This window comes from Lissotriton vulgaris, chromosome 4_1 (genome assembly GCF_964263255.1).
Source record: "Lissotriton vulgaris chromosome 4_1, aLisVul1.2, whole genome shotgun sequence".
NCBI lineage: Eukaryota > Metazoa > Chordata > Amphibia > Caudata > Salamandridae > Lissotriton > Lissotriton vulgaris.
The window spans coordinates 246679194-246693053 of NC_141691.1; the positions used below are offsets into that span (position 1 = coordinate 246679194).

A 13860-nucleotide genomic window follows, 5' to 3' on the forward strand; every position below is an offset into this window, starting at 1 on the left:
GACGATCCTACCGTATCCTTGTAAATTCTATGGTAAGTAGAGGATACCATCCCCAGCAAGTTGTGGGAGTATAGCCTCACCTCACTCTGCAACGACTCAGAGTGATGAGGCCCCGCTATCCCCGCTCTCTCCGTCGGTACCCCTCGGACAAGTCCTGAGCCGAAATTTTTCACTTTAAATTTACTTTACACTTCAAGAATGGAAACTTAGTAGTGTGAACCGTAATTCCAATTTTCATGTGTCGTCCTTCATCTTACAGCAATGAATTAAGCGAGCCTGTTCTACTCTCATACCATCACTTACACACCACAGCACGTCTCAGCTAGGGTTTTAAGAAATATTATCACACCCCCTCCCTCCATCCTGATGGAACTCGACCGCTCCCCTTGCCGGCACACGCCAACTTCATACCCAGATGCTTCATTTACACAGTTGCAGACAAGCTCACCATCTTTGGTGGTTCTCTGACCACCTGCAGCCATGACACCTTCAAACTCAGAAGTACAAAAAAGTGAAAACAAGACAGCAGACTTTTTTTATCTACACACTCAGAATCTGGAACAACATCTCCGTACCCATCAGGACCGCCTCAACGCTGCTCCAATTTCGAAAAGAGTTGAAGACTCATCTCTTTTAAGAACATTGCATCACAAAGCATTAATCCTTCACATCCCAACTACCTCTCTTACTATTTACTGACTTTTTGCTTGTCTTTGACCATGCAGTGTTCCGCTGTCTTTTGGTAGGTTTTGTGCTATAGAGTTACTATACACATTCTAATGCAAACCTCATCTCAACAGAATAAAGACATATATCATCAGAACTGGGTCAACAAAAAGGAAGGGTGTGATCATTCAAAAATGATCAGAGTTCACCAGACAACTTACATAGAAGCCTCAGATGTGGGAAACAAGGCTCAGAAAAAGTGTGGGTTTATGTGGCCTCAACTTACGAATATGTGCCTCTTAAACCTTCTGAAGAAGGCATTAGCTGCCCCCCTAAAACCAATTAAATTCCTCTGAGGAGATGATAAGCTCCAGCCATGAATCCTTTGAAAGGGGAGAATGGGAACGAAAGTAACATATTCAAGAATTTGGAATCTGCTGTCCAGGGGAGACCGGTCACAAATACTGTTCAGGACCCGCATGATCAGCGCCACTTGAAGGAAAGTGGAGGTTGTGGGCATCACTTTGAAGTCAGCAAACATGCGATCAAGTTTCTAAAGAAAGGATGAGTAAAAGCACAAGGGGGTCTGCTGTTTTGTGGAAAGGAACATGGACCAGTGCGCCCCTCACAGATCCTTTCTTACGAGGCTTTGCAGAGCAACTACAAGTAAAAAAAGTTTTTTTTTTAAATCATAGAAAAGTTTTTGGGGTTCTTTTTTGCAACTTTATTATTTTCTAGTCTGTCACAGTTAATGGTCATAAATGCTGACACTATTAAAAAATTAGGCACGGTGTTATTTACTATATATAGCAATAATTCAGTCTTTATTAACATGGCCAGGTTCGTTGCTTTTTGTGAATTTCTTTGTCACAAATAAAAATGGACCATACACACTACACTGCCTGTCGCATTTTACATGAGAAACGGACTCATATATAGATTTTGATAAAGTACAGGCATTTATAACACATTTATAAAAGTGAATGAATGCCCAGTGAAGTATGTAGTCATGAAGCTGGCAGGTACAGCAGTATTTCTTCAAGAACCATATACAATTGTTCTGAAGTTTGTGAAGAAAACTAACGTGTAATATGACAAACTGGGAAGTGATTAAGATTTTGGAACATATCAGAGAACACGCATTGATGTACAAATTGTGTTGTTTGCTTGTACGAAGAACGACCACACAGATTAGGTCAACACAAAGTTATGGAAGGTCAAAAGTTTCAGAAACAGAATATTGTTCAGAACATGTTTAGTGAAATAGTTTAGCAGCCTGCCTGTTAGGTTCAGTCATCACATCCCTGTAGTATGTGCGTGGGCTCGTCACGCCTGATTAAGGCCATGGCTGCTTTATCATGGGCTAAGTGCTGCCTAGACCTGTGTGTAAAAGAAACGTGCAATGGTGGACGTCGGTAAATGCATCACAATGAACCTTCATAGGTGCATGACTGTGTACGTTCGCACTCCCAACTGAGGAACATATGCGATGTTCCTTTTTATAGATTATTTTTTCTCTGCAAACCTATTTGTGTTCCCAAGATGCGTCCTACGCGGTGTTTGAGTGACTCACCAGGTCTTTGGGGCTTCCTGTGGCTTCCTGGAGTGAAAAACACAGCTCAGAGCAAAGAGATGTCACCTAATCCTCTCCACAATGCACACAAAGGGTATTGAGACAAGTAACAAAAACCCACTCGGCGAGGAATGCACGGGGGTGGGGGTGGGGTGTGTCACGGGGTAAAACTGAGATGGGCAGATTAGCGATGTGAGGGTCCCAGCCACCACACGTGACAGGAGTAAATCAATGTAGCGCCGCCTTTTCGAGCCACTCGACATTCATTCTGAGTAAAAACCTCCTTCTGCACTCACTCTCACAGTAGGGTGTAAAATAACTTGCACACACGAGCGGTATCGCGATAACCTGCACTGGGCTGGCTCAGTGCACAGCTGAGCGCCTGTTTTTATGCACCTGCAATGTGTAAAGGGAATTCATTTATCCCAACATATCTACAAGACAGGGCTTGATTTTCAGACCGGACGGCTCGAAAACAATGAGCAGGGCTTGCCCCTCTCTGTTTTGAGCCGTGCTGTCTAAAATAATGTCCAGATCAGAGGTATATCGGGTTCAATAAATTCTCTTTCCCTACTGCAGGGGCTCAGACGCAAGTGCTCGGCTGAGCACCGAGCCAGTGTAGACCATCCTGATACAGACCCCCGTGCACTTCAGCTCTAGACGAACTAACACCAATGTCAAATGACCCACTACCTGAGGACAGACATGCCAACCCTCCCGATTCAGGCGTGAGACTACCGATTTCAGTGCTAGTCTCCCGCCTCCCGATTCCTGCAAGCAAAAACCCGATTCCTCAGGGGTTTCAGCTGACAGGGCTCGGTATTGTGTAACGTGCTAATTCTTCCAGAAAACGGCAGAGGGGCAATGCAGGGGCTAGGAGGAGTGAAAAACCAATTAAGCCTCATTAACATGCGCATGGTCTTTTAAAGACCTGTGAAGTACTCGGGGCGGCTGTGTGTGTGCCCAGCTGTTTGGGGGGGGGGGGGGTGAATGCACCTCCAGCAACGTGCCAGGCAGTGTTCAACACTTGCATTACCCTTTCTCTGCCTGCCATTGCGCGCCAATGCTTCGGAAAGGTAAGAAACCCGATTCAAGGCCCCATTCTCCTGATTTTTTAAAAAAAATCTCCCACTTTGCTCTTCTGAAATGTTGGCATGTATGCCTGAGAATGCAGTGATAGGTTCATTGAGAGGGAGAATGTATTTTTGACAAATGTAAAGACTTTTAAGGAAACAGATAGACTGGTTTTATTTTTGAAAGAGTTGATGTTGATGGTGAACAGTGATAATTCAACTACAGTATAGTGTGTTCGTTTTTTTAACGATTTTTTAAAAAGGATTTATAATTAACCAAAACAAATTATACCAAATAAATACATGAATGAATGAATACATAAATGAATTCCATTAGTTTGTTTGGCCTGCTTTACAAAAGAGTTACCAGCTTAGGTAATGTCTCCATAGAGTGTGGAGGCAACAGGGCCCTGGGCTTCGCAGCTTGCCCATCTTTAAACTTCTCGGCTAAGGGCATGACGGGTGTGACTGTGGGGTCTATCCTAAGCAAGAGCCCGATCACTTCGTATCCAGGGTCTGCTCAGCACTAGCTGGAACTGGAGGACTGCAATGCAACATTATCACCAAACAAATGCAACCTTGAGGGATGGTTTAACCAGAGGTACGCCAAGTGGCATATCGTGAAGTAATGTGTACGGTTTTATATATCCCCTGGTACTTAACACAAAACAGGCAGTTTAAATCGGATCAATTTAATATGTTGTCTAGTGAAATTTCATTTTGTTTTAGTTCAGAGTGTACAACCATAACAAACCACTAAAATGATTATTCATAAAAGAGGCCCTCTCGTCTAGCGCTCATCTCCTTGTTATTAGAATCTTCCTCCGAAGCAATAACTTGGACCCACTTGTTTTTACTCGAGCCATCCACCAAAATCATCCTCAAAGAGGTGACAACATGACAGTCCTACCAAACCCATTACACAGCGGCGGGGCATGCAGATAAGAGCGGTGGGGCGGGTGAGGGGGGGACTGCCACAGACTAGGGAAAAATAATTATTTATTTAATTTTCCCTCGTGGTCATCTGTCGAATTCCCCCCCCAATCCGGCTCCACCGCCCGCCGCTCTCACCTGCACGGCCTGCGGCTGCCATTACACTAATATGAGCCTTACTGCGGCTGCTGTGGAATTTCCACTACAATACGTCACACACAGGAAAGAAAAATTGCTCACCTGTCGTACCTGGGAAGGTAGTCCAGTTTGCTGCAAGTGTCTTGGCATCCCTTGTGGTTGCATTAATTGGCGAAGCTGTTGCTGCAGAAACTGAGTGTTGCTGGCTTGTTGGGACTGCTGCGTCACTGGGGCCACCTGTTGTTGCTGCTGTTGTTGAAGATAGTGAATTAGCGACTGCTGTCGTGAGTTTGCCGGCATATTCATCTTTTGAGCTGACTCTGGAGCAAAATGGGATAGTGGTTTGGTGTTATTAAAGGAAAATTGATCTTGAGGGACTGTATTCTCGCTCACCAAACTGGTCTGCAACCCGTTTGACGACTGCTGCATGATCATGTTCATACTTTTCGACTGATTTGCAGTCATTGACTTATAGAGAGAACTTTGCATACTTGTGGGGTTGCTGGAAGAAGTGATGTTTGACAGCAGACTATTTTGAGGGCTAAATGGCTGTTGATGCACTGCTGGGCTTGAGAGTTTTTCAGGCGGATAAGGAGGCGAGGGCCCAGTACTGCTGGATGTTATGTTGGAAACCAAGTTGCCCTGTGGACTTTTGATGCTATTTGCTGGGATGCTGGCAGGCGCCATGTTCGTTAACATGGAATTTTGAGGGCTGAAAGGTTGTTGATTCACAGCTGGGCTGGAAAGCTTCTCCGATCCATAGGGAGGAGATGGGCCGCTCGAAGAGTTGTTGGTGGAAGTAATGCTCGACAATAAAGTGTTTTGTGGGCTCTGAATATTGTTGCCCTGTAAGCTGCCAGAAATGACATTTTGAGGGCTAAAAGGTTGGTGATGTGGAGATGATCCTGCCCTGTAAGGAGGAGACAGCCCTGGAGGAGACATGCTCGGCCAGGTCGGGCCCTGTACTTGCTGTTGTTTGGTCGAAGATATCTGCTTACTTGCAGCCAATTGCTTCAACTGTTGTGCATGCCAGTTTGAACCTGGCATGTTAGGCATGTTCACAGGAAGTTGACTCTTATTCTGTACGGGTGGAGGAACAGGTTTGCTTGAAGGCTGGACAGAATAGTTGGTACCAGCAGACGACGGTCTCATTTGTGGCGACCCAGCCCCTAATGGGTTGCAACCTGGAGAAAAGTCCTTGCTTGTCAAGTGGTTCTCGAGGTGAGATGTTTGCGGAGATGATTTCGATGTGGTACTGATGTTCGCCTGTGGATGACTCATACAGAGAGGATCTGATTGTTTGCTGTCCAAAATCTTGTCCAGATCCAGCTCATTGGGAGAAGGGTCTGGCATCTTTGTCAGCTCCTCCAATAGGTCTTGCAGGTCCTGATCCATCGATTGCAAATTGTTGCCCTTGTCGTCATAAGGAACGATGCTGTTGTGCTCATCGACCGACCCCTTTGGGCCCATTCCCGCATTTGGCACCACGGAAAATGGAGAGCCGATGCCGCTGCCGTTCATGTGATTGTTTTCAAGCAGCACCGAATGGCCAGTCACTCCCACTGATGGAGTACTGTGGTTGCTGGAAAAGGGAGAGTGCTGCATTTCTGAGCATGACATACTTGGACTCGCGCCTTGGGCTTGACCCATGGAAAGAGTAACATCATCAAGGCAGAGTCTCTTATTGTTACTTGGGAATAAAACATCGGGAATGCCGCCGGAAACAGGGGAGCTGTCATCGTCGATTTTTCTCTTTATGGATCCTTGTAACTGTGAATCAAAGACACCGTTATTAGCATTAAATAGACATTCAAATTAGGCAGAACATACTTTGACTGCTCACATATGTTATTAATACCACCAAACAACAGCATAAGCAAACAAACACGTGACCTCTTTCTATACTCCCACATAATTGATATAATAATTAATTGAAAACGACAATTAAATGCATATTGTTCTTTATACTATTTGTGGAATTTCTGGCAAGTGGCCTTGCCAGTACTCAGGCACAATGAAGGATGTGAGTTCATAAATTTGCCTCTAGTTCTTAGTTCTTTGACTGTAAAAAAAAAAAACTCTCATGTGTTGTTTCACAATTGCCATTTTTCGTGGGTTTCTGCTTATCCCTAAACCTGGACACTTGAAGAGAATTTGCTCAGTGTAAGGTCAGGAAAAAAGGTAGCATATTATAGAAAGAGACCTAACAACAAGTTGAACCTAAGATATCTCAATTTCACACTGGTAAATAAGAGAATGGTGTAAAAGCAGCCCTTCTGTGTCCATTAAGGTTTTAGCATGTTGTGCGATTCTGCCACAAAAAGTGTAACAAAAAATGCAAAAAGAATTGCGTTGACTGTCATGATAAAGTAAATGTATGCATGTCTCGTTTTAGCTCTCAGTGCTGTTAACCTGAGAAACCTTCACTGGCTCCTGATCAACAAAAGAGTCACCTTTAAGCTCCTCACGCATGCCTATAAAGCCCTTCACAACACAGGAACTGCATACCTCAACCATCACATCTCTGTCTACACACCCACCAGAAATCTCCCTTCCGCCCAACTGGCCCCGCCCACTGTTCCACTGATCCACAAGATCTCGGCTAGAGGAAGATCCTTCTCCTACCTCACTGCGAAGACCTGGAACTCCCTGCCTCTGCATCTTAGGCAATCACCATCACTGCCCCAATTCAGGAAGGACCTCAAGACCTGGCTCTTAGATCGAATAGCAGACCCCCTTCCCTAGCCACCAGCACTTTGAGACCCGCACGAGTGTTTATTCATGCTTTACAAAAACCCTGATTGAGTGATTAATACAGAGTGAATTCCCTATGAGTTGATCTTTTTGCCCTAGGAGGGTGATCATGAGGACTTTGAACAGACTGATGATGGTATCGCCATAAAACCACTACTTAAGATGGGTGTTGACTTGGTGACTTTCTCCAAGTAGATTTCTACTGATTCAGGCCAAGTGCCTGAGAGCATCACCTGAATTGTATTTGCCCACCAACCTTCCATTTGCATGATCAGTCTCAGTCTCTAGCCGCCAACATCGCTGGTCTCTGCCACCTGCGCCACAACATAAGGCTCGTCACGAAGGAGAGCACAAGCACTTCTTTCTTTATGCCCTGAAGGTAAGTCAGTGAAACGAATAAGAGGAAGAAGCAGAGATGGGCCAAACTCTTTGCTGGTGGTTGTCAAGTAAGAACTAGAAGGTTGACGTAACTCGGGTTGCACTGCTGGAGGCTACAGATCACATTGAGAAATCTGGGACTGCTCTGGATACACAGGGGTGTAGCTTGGTCAGTAGGATTGGGGGGGAGGGGTGAGCTTCAGATTTTCCAACAACCACGTTGGAGTATGATGTTAATGGCAACCTGGACGCATGAGAGGGGCTTCAGGGGCAATGGAAAGGGAGAAGAATGCAGATTGTGAGGAGTACTAGGAAATGGAGAGGAATGCAGATTATGAGGAGTACTAAGTCAGAGAAAATGCAATATTTTGTAAAACAACCAGCATTTTTGAGGACTTATAAAATAGACAAAAGGCGAGATTGTGTTTGTGTCTGTAAGTAAAACTTCCAGATGAACTCTGACAAACACCTCGCCATACCCGACTGCAAGCACCTATACCCAACTACTTATGAGGAAATACATTTATTGGGGGGTGCAACACCCCGAACATCCCCGTAAGCTACGCCCCAGTGGATACATAAAAAGTTGGGTTTACATCAAATTGCAGTGGATGCTAGGACAGGCCATGCCACAACACAACACACTGACCTTTGGAAGCTTATTCTACCCCTGGTGGAAAATCCATCTAACCAGGGGCGGCTCCTCCACTAGGGCTGAGGAGAGTCGCACCACTGCTTTCTAGCAGTGAGAGAAGCAGAAACATAAAATGGTAAAACTACCATTTTATGTTTCTGCTTCTCGTACTGCGAGAAAGCAGAAAGGTTTGGTTGGTGGCGGGCAGATGGGCGGATCTGCTCTAGGGCAGGGGAGGAGTGGCTTGCCCACTGTTGAGGGCGCTGACTGTTACGTCGGCCCTCTGTTGCTGACCAAACCAGTCATGCGCACTTTGCCTTTTCTCCATGTAGGCTGCATGCAGCCTACATGAAGAAAATGGCCTCCCCATAGGCGCCTGGCTGGGCACCGTCCCAACCAATCACAACGCTGCCATTGCAGTGTTGTGATTGGCTTAAGGGAGGGAGGCGGCCTGCTTCCTGTTCTTGCGGGAGGCAGAAAAGCAGGAGCAGACCGAGCAGTGAAGACGATGGACCCGGGAAAGATAAGTTAAATATTTCTTTATAATTATTGAACTCCCCCTCCCTCACGACCCCCCTACCTTGTGACCACTCGCCCGTTCCCCACACCCCACGTGACCCCCTCTACGCGTGAGCCATGCCGGCTGCGTCTGCATCTGACCAGTTACAAAAGGAGACTGGGTGGAAGCATACAGACTATGAGCATTGGCCTTCATATGTCCATTACAAAAAAGGGAAATCTCTCTACTACACAAAAATTACAATAAAAAGACACACAGTTCTGGGATGCAAATGGTACAAAATCCAAATTGTTTTGACAGTGATTCAGTAGTTATTCAAAAACCTATACACCAGCAACAAAATTCAGCAGAAACACTTCGTAATTGGCCAACTGGATCTTCCACCAGGGATGTCTCTCTGTCTGTACGGTGTTGGTGAAAAACGGCCCTATGGTTGACAGATTGAAATATTGTTGACGTAGACACCCAGCAAAACAATGGCACTTCACTGCACAATGGGAAACGCCAATCTAGTAAAAAAGCAATTATCCACTGCGGCAGCTTTAATAGCTATGACCTGCGCGTCACCTATATTAGTCGGTGATTAAAACTGTTGCTACAAGTAATGGGGAACACCCAGTGACCTTATTTAATCAGCACAAACATTTACCAAAACACCTAGCCGATGAGAAACATCAACACTGAAATACATATTTATTTTATTCTTTTTGAGCTTGTTTCGAGCTTGAGCTTCCTTAGTTTTAAGGGTCCAATATGGAGATTGCATGAATAATATATTGCCTGGCTCATTTGAGGTATGCTCTCTGTATTAGAAAGTTACCTTTTTTTAGGAATTTGCCAAAGGCACATTTCTTTTAAAGTTTGTTTCCTTATGTTTCTTAAGGAACCCACAACCCTCCCTATGCCACACCACCGGACAGACAACGTTATGTAACACTTTAGGACCTGTCTCCTACTTTATTACCAGAAAGAAGGAAGGCTCACTTATTTCAACGTTCATTTTTAAACACGCAGTGATTGACAGGTTATAAATGCAAAACTCAGAAAGGCTAGCTCAACCTTCCATTCTTCAGAGGCTGGTAAAATGAGGATGGTTACATCTGTTAATACAAACCTGTTATTCCCAGCGCTTGGCAACAGCATAAGTGTGGCGGGTGCGACTATATAAAAGAAAAGTTTAATACTACTATTCTTGCTTGTTTGCACACACACACACACACACACACACACACACACACACACACACACACACACGCCCCCCCCCGACTTTTCCATATTGTTTTATATTGTCCCGAGTTACAATATACAAGCCTGCTGAATGGACCCATGTCACGTGTAACACATTAAGGCAGCTCTGGCTTTTAAGCAACATTGTTGCATTCTGGGAATTGTATTTTTGTTCTTAAAAATGCAGTTGTGGCCTCTTCACAGGATCATTGGCTGAAAGGCTTAGGCTAGTTGACATGGACATATGAGATTAAACCAGCTGGCACCTGAAGACAGGTGTCTTTCGATTATGCATGTGGGTCCTTGTGAAAAGTGCAATGAGGACAGTGCAACAAGGTTCACTAATATTAGTCTGGATTAAGAAGACGAATGCATCCAACAGAATTCTGATTGTATAGCAGATTACACTGTGCTACACTTTACACACACATCCTTGAAAAAGGCAAAATCTCTAAAGAAGGAGAAGAAAACTTTAGAACAACGGAAATAAAATCTGTTTTTCAACGACTCCTCAAAAGAAGACACTGAAATGAGCAAGAATAGTTATTTCAAATTTCTTAGCACTCGTTGGTTTTAGAAGCTAGGGACTTTGCTCAGAAGGTAAAAGAAGAAGCATATGGGCTAAAGTATAATTTCCATATCAAGCTTTGACATTTATTTTTGATTGATTCACACATATATATTGCATCCCAGGGTGGGTACTTTAAAGCACTCTGTGATTCACAGGTCTTTGGTCCATGTGATAAGTCAAATCGCATTGAGGAGATCGTGGACCACAGGCAACAGGTGACTCGTCAGAACCTGGGAAATCTCTTGGAAGTTCTCTTCAATTCTGAATTTAAAGCAGATACAATCCCGAGGCGACTTGCATGTGAGGGATTGCCAGCCAAACCACTGATACTTCATTGGTTAAATGGGTAATATGTTTAGTGAGGCCAACATCAGGCATTTAGTCAGTTGGGAGGGAGGGGGGTCATGAGATAACCCATTGCCTTTCCAAGCAGAAGTCTGTAAACTAGGAATAAGTACTAGTGCTTGTCTCCAGCTCCTCAGAACAGTTCCGAGCAGCAAACAGAAGTAGCAGGAATTCCTCTTGGTAATTCATTCAGGTGGAAAGTACCACCCATGAGCTATTCCGCCAGCACAACCCTGCTCTGTGTACATCCACCTCCAGTCAGCCAGATACAACAGTGGGACCAGAAAGGTTAGCCATAATCCGAAAGACCAATGCATCAGATTTTCATCACCCCGCCATCCAGTTTTGAGTACCAAGGCCCTGGAGGTCACACTGCCCCAACTCGACCTCTTTTTAAGTAGCTCCCGAATGTCAAATGCAACTGAACCCAGGAACAAGTGAATGTAATTTCTCAGCTGTTGGTAGCCAGTTGGTGTAACATAAAGGTAGACATCTCTGAAGCACAAGGAACAACAAGGCTTGTTGTACACCTACTAAGTGCCTAAGGATTCAGAGAACACATCCAGCTCCTCTGTTTAGACCCACTGAGGTTGTTACTCATGTGATTGGATATACGCTTAACCTCAGTGCATCCCGGCTTAATGGTCAGGCCATTCCTTGATGCAACTGAACCTGCATCCGAATCCTAACTAAGCTTACCAATGACGTCATTCTGAGCGCAGTGCCCAGGGAGCGGAGACTATGTTTACTGCAACCATCCATCACTTTGGAAAGCTGCACATTATTTTTCACTTTGCTTTACCGGATTCTGTTTTCAGAATTTTAAGTCTGATTTAGCATAATTGTTAGCATACTTATTAAATAATCTATTCATCTTTGTACAGTGTTATGATGTTTCTTGATTAAAAGAGATTTGGGGTGAATGGAAACATAATACTTTGACACAACTATTTAAAAAAAGCAAAATTTATATGTTTGCAATTTTATAAAGGGCCTACAGGACCCAAACCCATTAGTGCACTCCAGGGAGAAACACTATAAAAAAGGAATTACATGTAAGTCACAGCAAAAAAGATGAGTTGTCCTTGTGTTAAGCTCTCCCCACTTTCACTGGAGCCACATCTTCGACCAAAGCCAGCCTTACTTAGGGCCAACTCAGGGGATGTGGGGTATTGGGGTCAAGGCTCTACGAAGTGCCCATCCTTTTACTGATGCGCTCAAAAAAATAACCATTCGATGGGCCTCCCACTGACCTCCAATCAAAGGAAGAATAAACAACAAGTCTCAGGACCCTGGCAAGTGCTTCCAAGTCTATGCATCAACAACTCCCCGTCACAGAATGCAGAACATACTTCTTGGTGTAAGTCTATCTTATAAAATATCTCGACAGCAGCTTCTTCTGTACATTGGGAAAATCTGACGATTACTAGACATTTTCTGAGAAGTGTCTATATAAAGTTAATTGGTTTAATACCATTTTCTTAAAAATCATAATTCACACCATTGTGCGCTAGTCATATCGTGTGCTGCAAAGATACCAGTCAAAATTACAGAATTTTGAATATCTTACATAACCCAAACTGGCCTACTTTTAATCACACTTCCACAACAAATGGAGCTATGCATGAATCTTCCACAGAATCATTAAATGGAAGGTACACATTGAGAAACTAATTCCAGAGGCCACCTCCCATCCCCGTTTACTGCAGACTCTTTGCTGCGAGCACAAAAACAGAAGAGAAGGTAACTAGAAAGTCTTTCTGTAGAGACTACCAAAGAGCACTTTCTTACCGGACTGCTCAAAAGCCCTAATCCCTAATGTAGGAAGGTGGCTGTTGTCCAGAGTTAACAGTGTACAATACCATACTGGCAGTTGTAGAGCGTTCACGCCCATTCTTCACCAACCGCTATGCACAGGTTAAACACTGGGGTCCACAGGTCTTCATGCTAACCAGATCTGCGACTACATTGTCAGGGCACTGCAATTATGCAATTGTACAGCCGCAGCGATTTTCACATAATTATAGATTTGCCACATTATCCATCATGTGCCACATAATCTACAGATTTTAACAAAAATCTTTGAAAAGATAGGGAGTACAGTCAGGACAGCTGGAAATAATAAACTTTATTTCATGGTAATCACCCATTTTGTCCCCTTTATTTTTTGCTATTTTCGCTTTTTGTTTTGCATTCTTTTGATTTTGCTTTCTGTCACGATTGGAAATTTTAAGAGGCAAGTAGTACATCGAAAACCTTATAAAATAAAAAGCTTAGGCTTTGAACTATGAATCTTAGACGGTGGGTTTAGGTAGAGAGTCCACAAGGTCGGGCCCTTGGTCCACGCACATGGCAGAGTTCCCCTCAGATGCGCTGCTACGTTTATACTTCCGCTTCCGGCATTCTCAGAGATTAGGGGCCCTTCTTGGTGCAATGGCCGCATAGAGATAAACGTACTGATCAAAACATGCTTTGCCCTTTTTCCGTGCATCAGACAGTAAGCTGGCTTGTTGCTTAACACCGATAGCGATCATTAGAGAGCTCGGCCATTTTACAAGTTCATTCATAAAGAAAAAAAAACAGGCTGCAGCAGACAATCCAGCAATGTGTTCTCATGTGACCTTGCAAAATCTCATTCCACGGCAGTGCATGGCACATGACAGCTTGCTTTAAAAGCAATATTTAGCAAACAAAGCACGCTTTTTTCCTTTATGCCAAATTAAACAGAAGAGCTTACATTTTGCCCTCTCCCCCCCATGCTGACAATTTAAAAAATAGGGAAATTAAAAAAGGCAAGAACAATGCTGCATATTGAAGCGGACAAATTTAACTGAAAAAAGAAAATGCTGGAGAAGGGCAAGAGATTTCATGCTGAAAAGTGTATTGTCTTGTTTAATTCAGACTGTGGCTGTGTACACTGTGAATGTGATGGAACACACAACTGTTACATACTATATTAGAGGAATTTGTTTATGGCATATCTGCTGTTGTGATGGCCTGGCAATAGATGGTTTTGATGCCTCCTCAATTTGTGCCAGTGTTGTGCAT

At 44.0% G+C, this 13860-nt stretch overlaps 1 protein-coding gene across 6 annotated transcripts in view; it reads right to left on the minus strand.

The window, feature by feature from the left end:
• The window catches only part of MAMLD1 (mastermind like domain containing 1), a 325103-nt gene that overhangs the window by 157393 nt on the left and 153850 nt on the right, over positions 1 to 13860 (minus strand). For 4 of the 6 annotated variants that reach the window (XM_086918605.1, XM_086918603.1, XM_086918606.1 and 1 more), the window contains exon 2: positions 4495 to 6153. In XM_086918605.1, the coding sequence (XP_086774731.1) occupies positions 4495 to 6153 (1659 nt within the window). Of the gene's footprint in view, positions 1 to 4485; positions 6154 to 13860 lie in introns of all 6 variants that reach the window. The other 2 variants (XM_086918604.1, XM_086918602.1) reach the window with 1 other exon arrangement.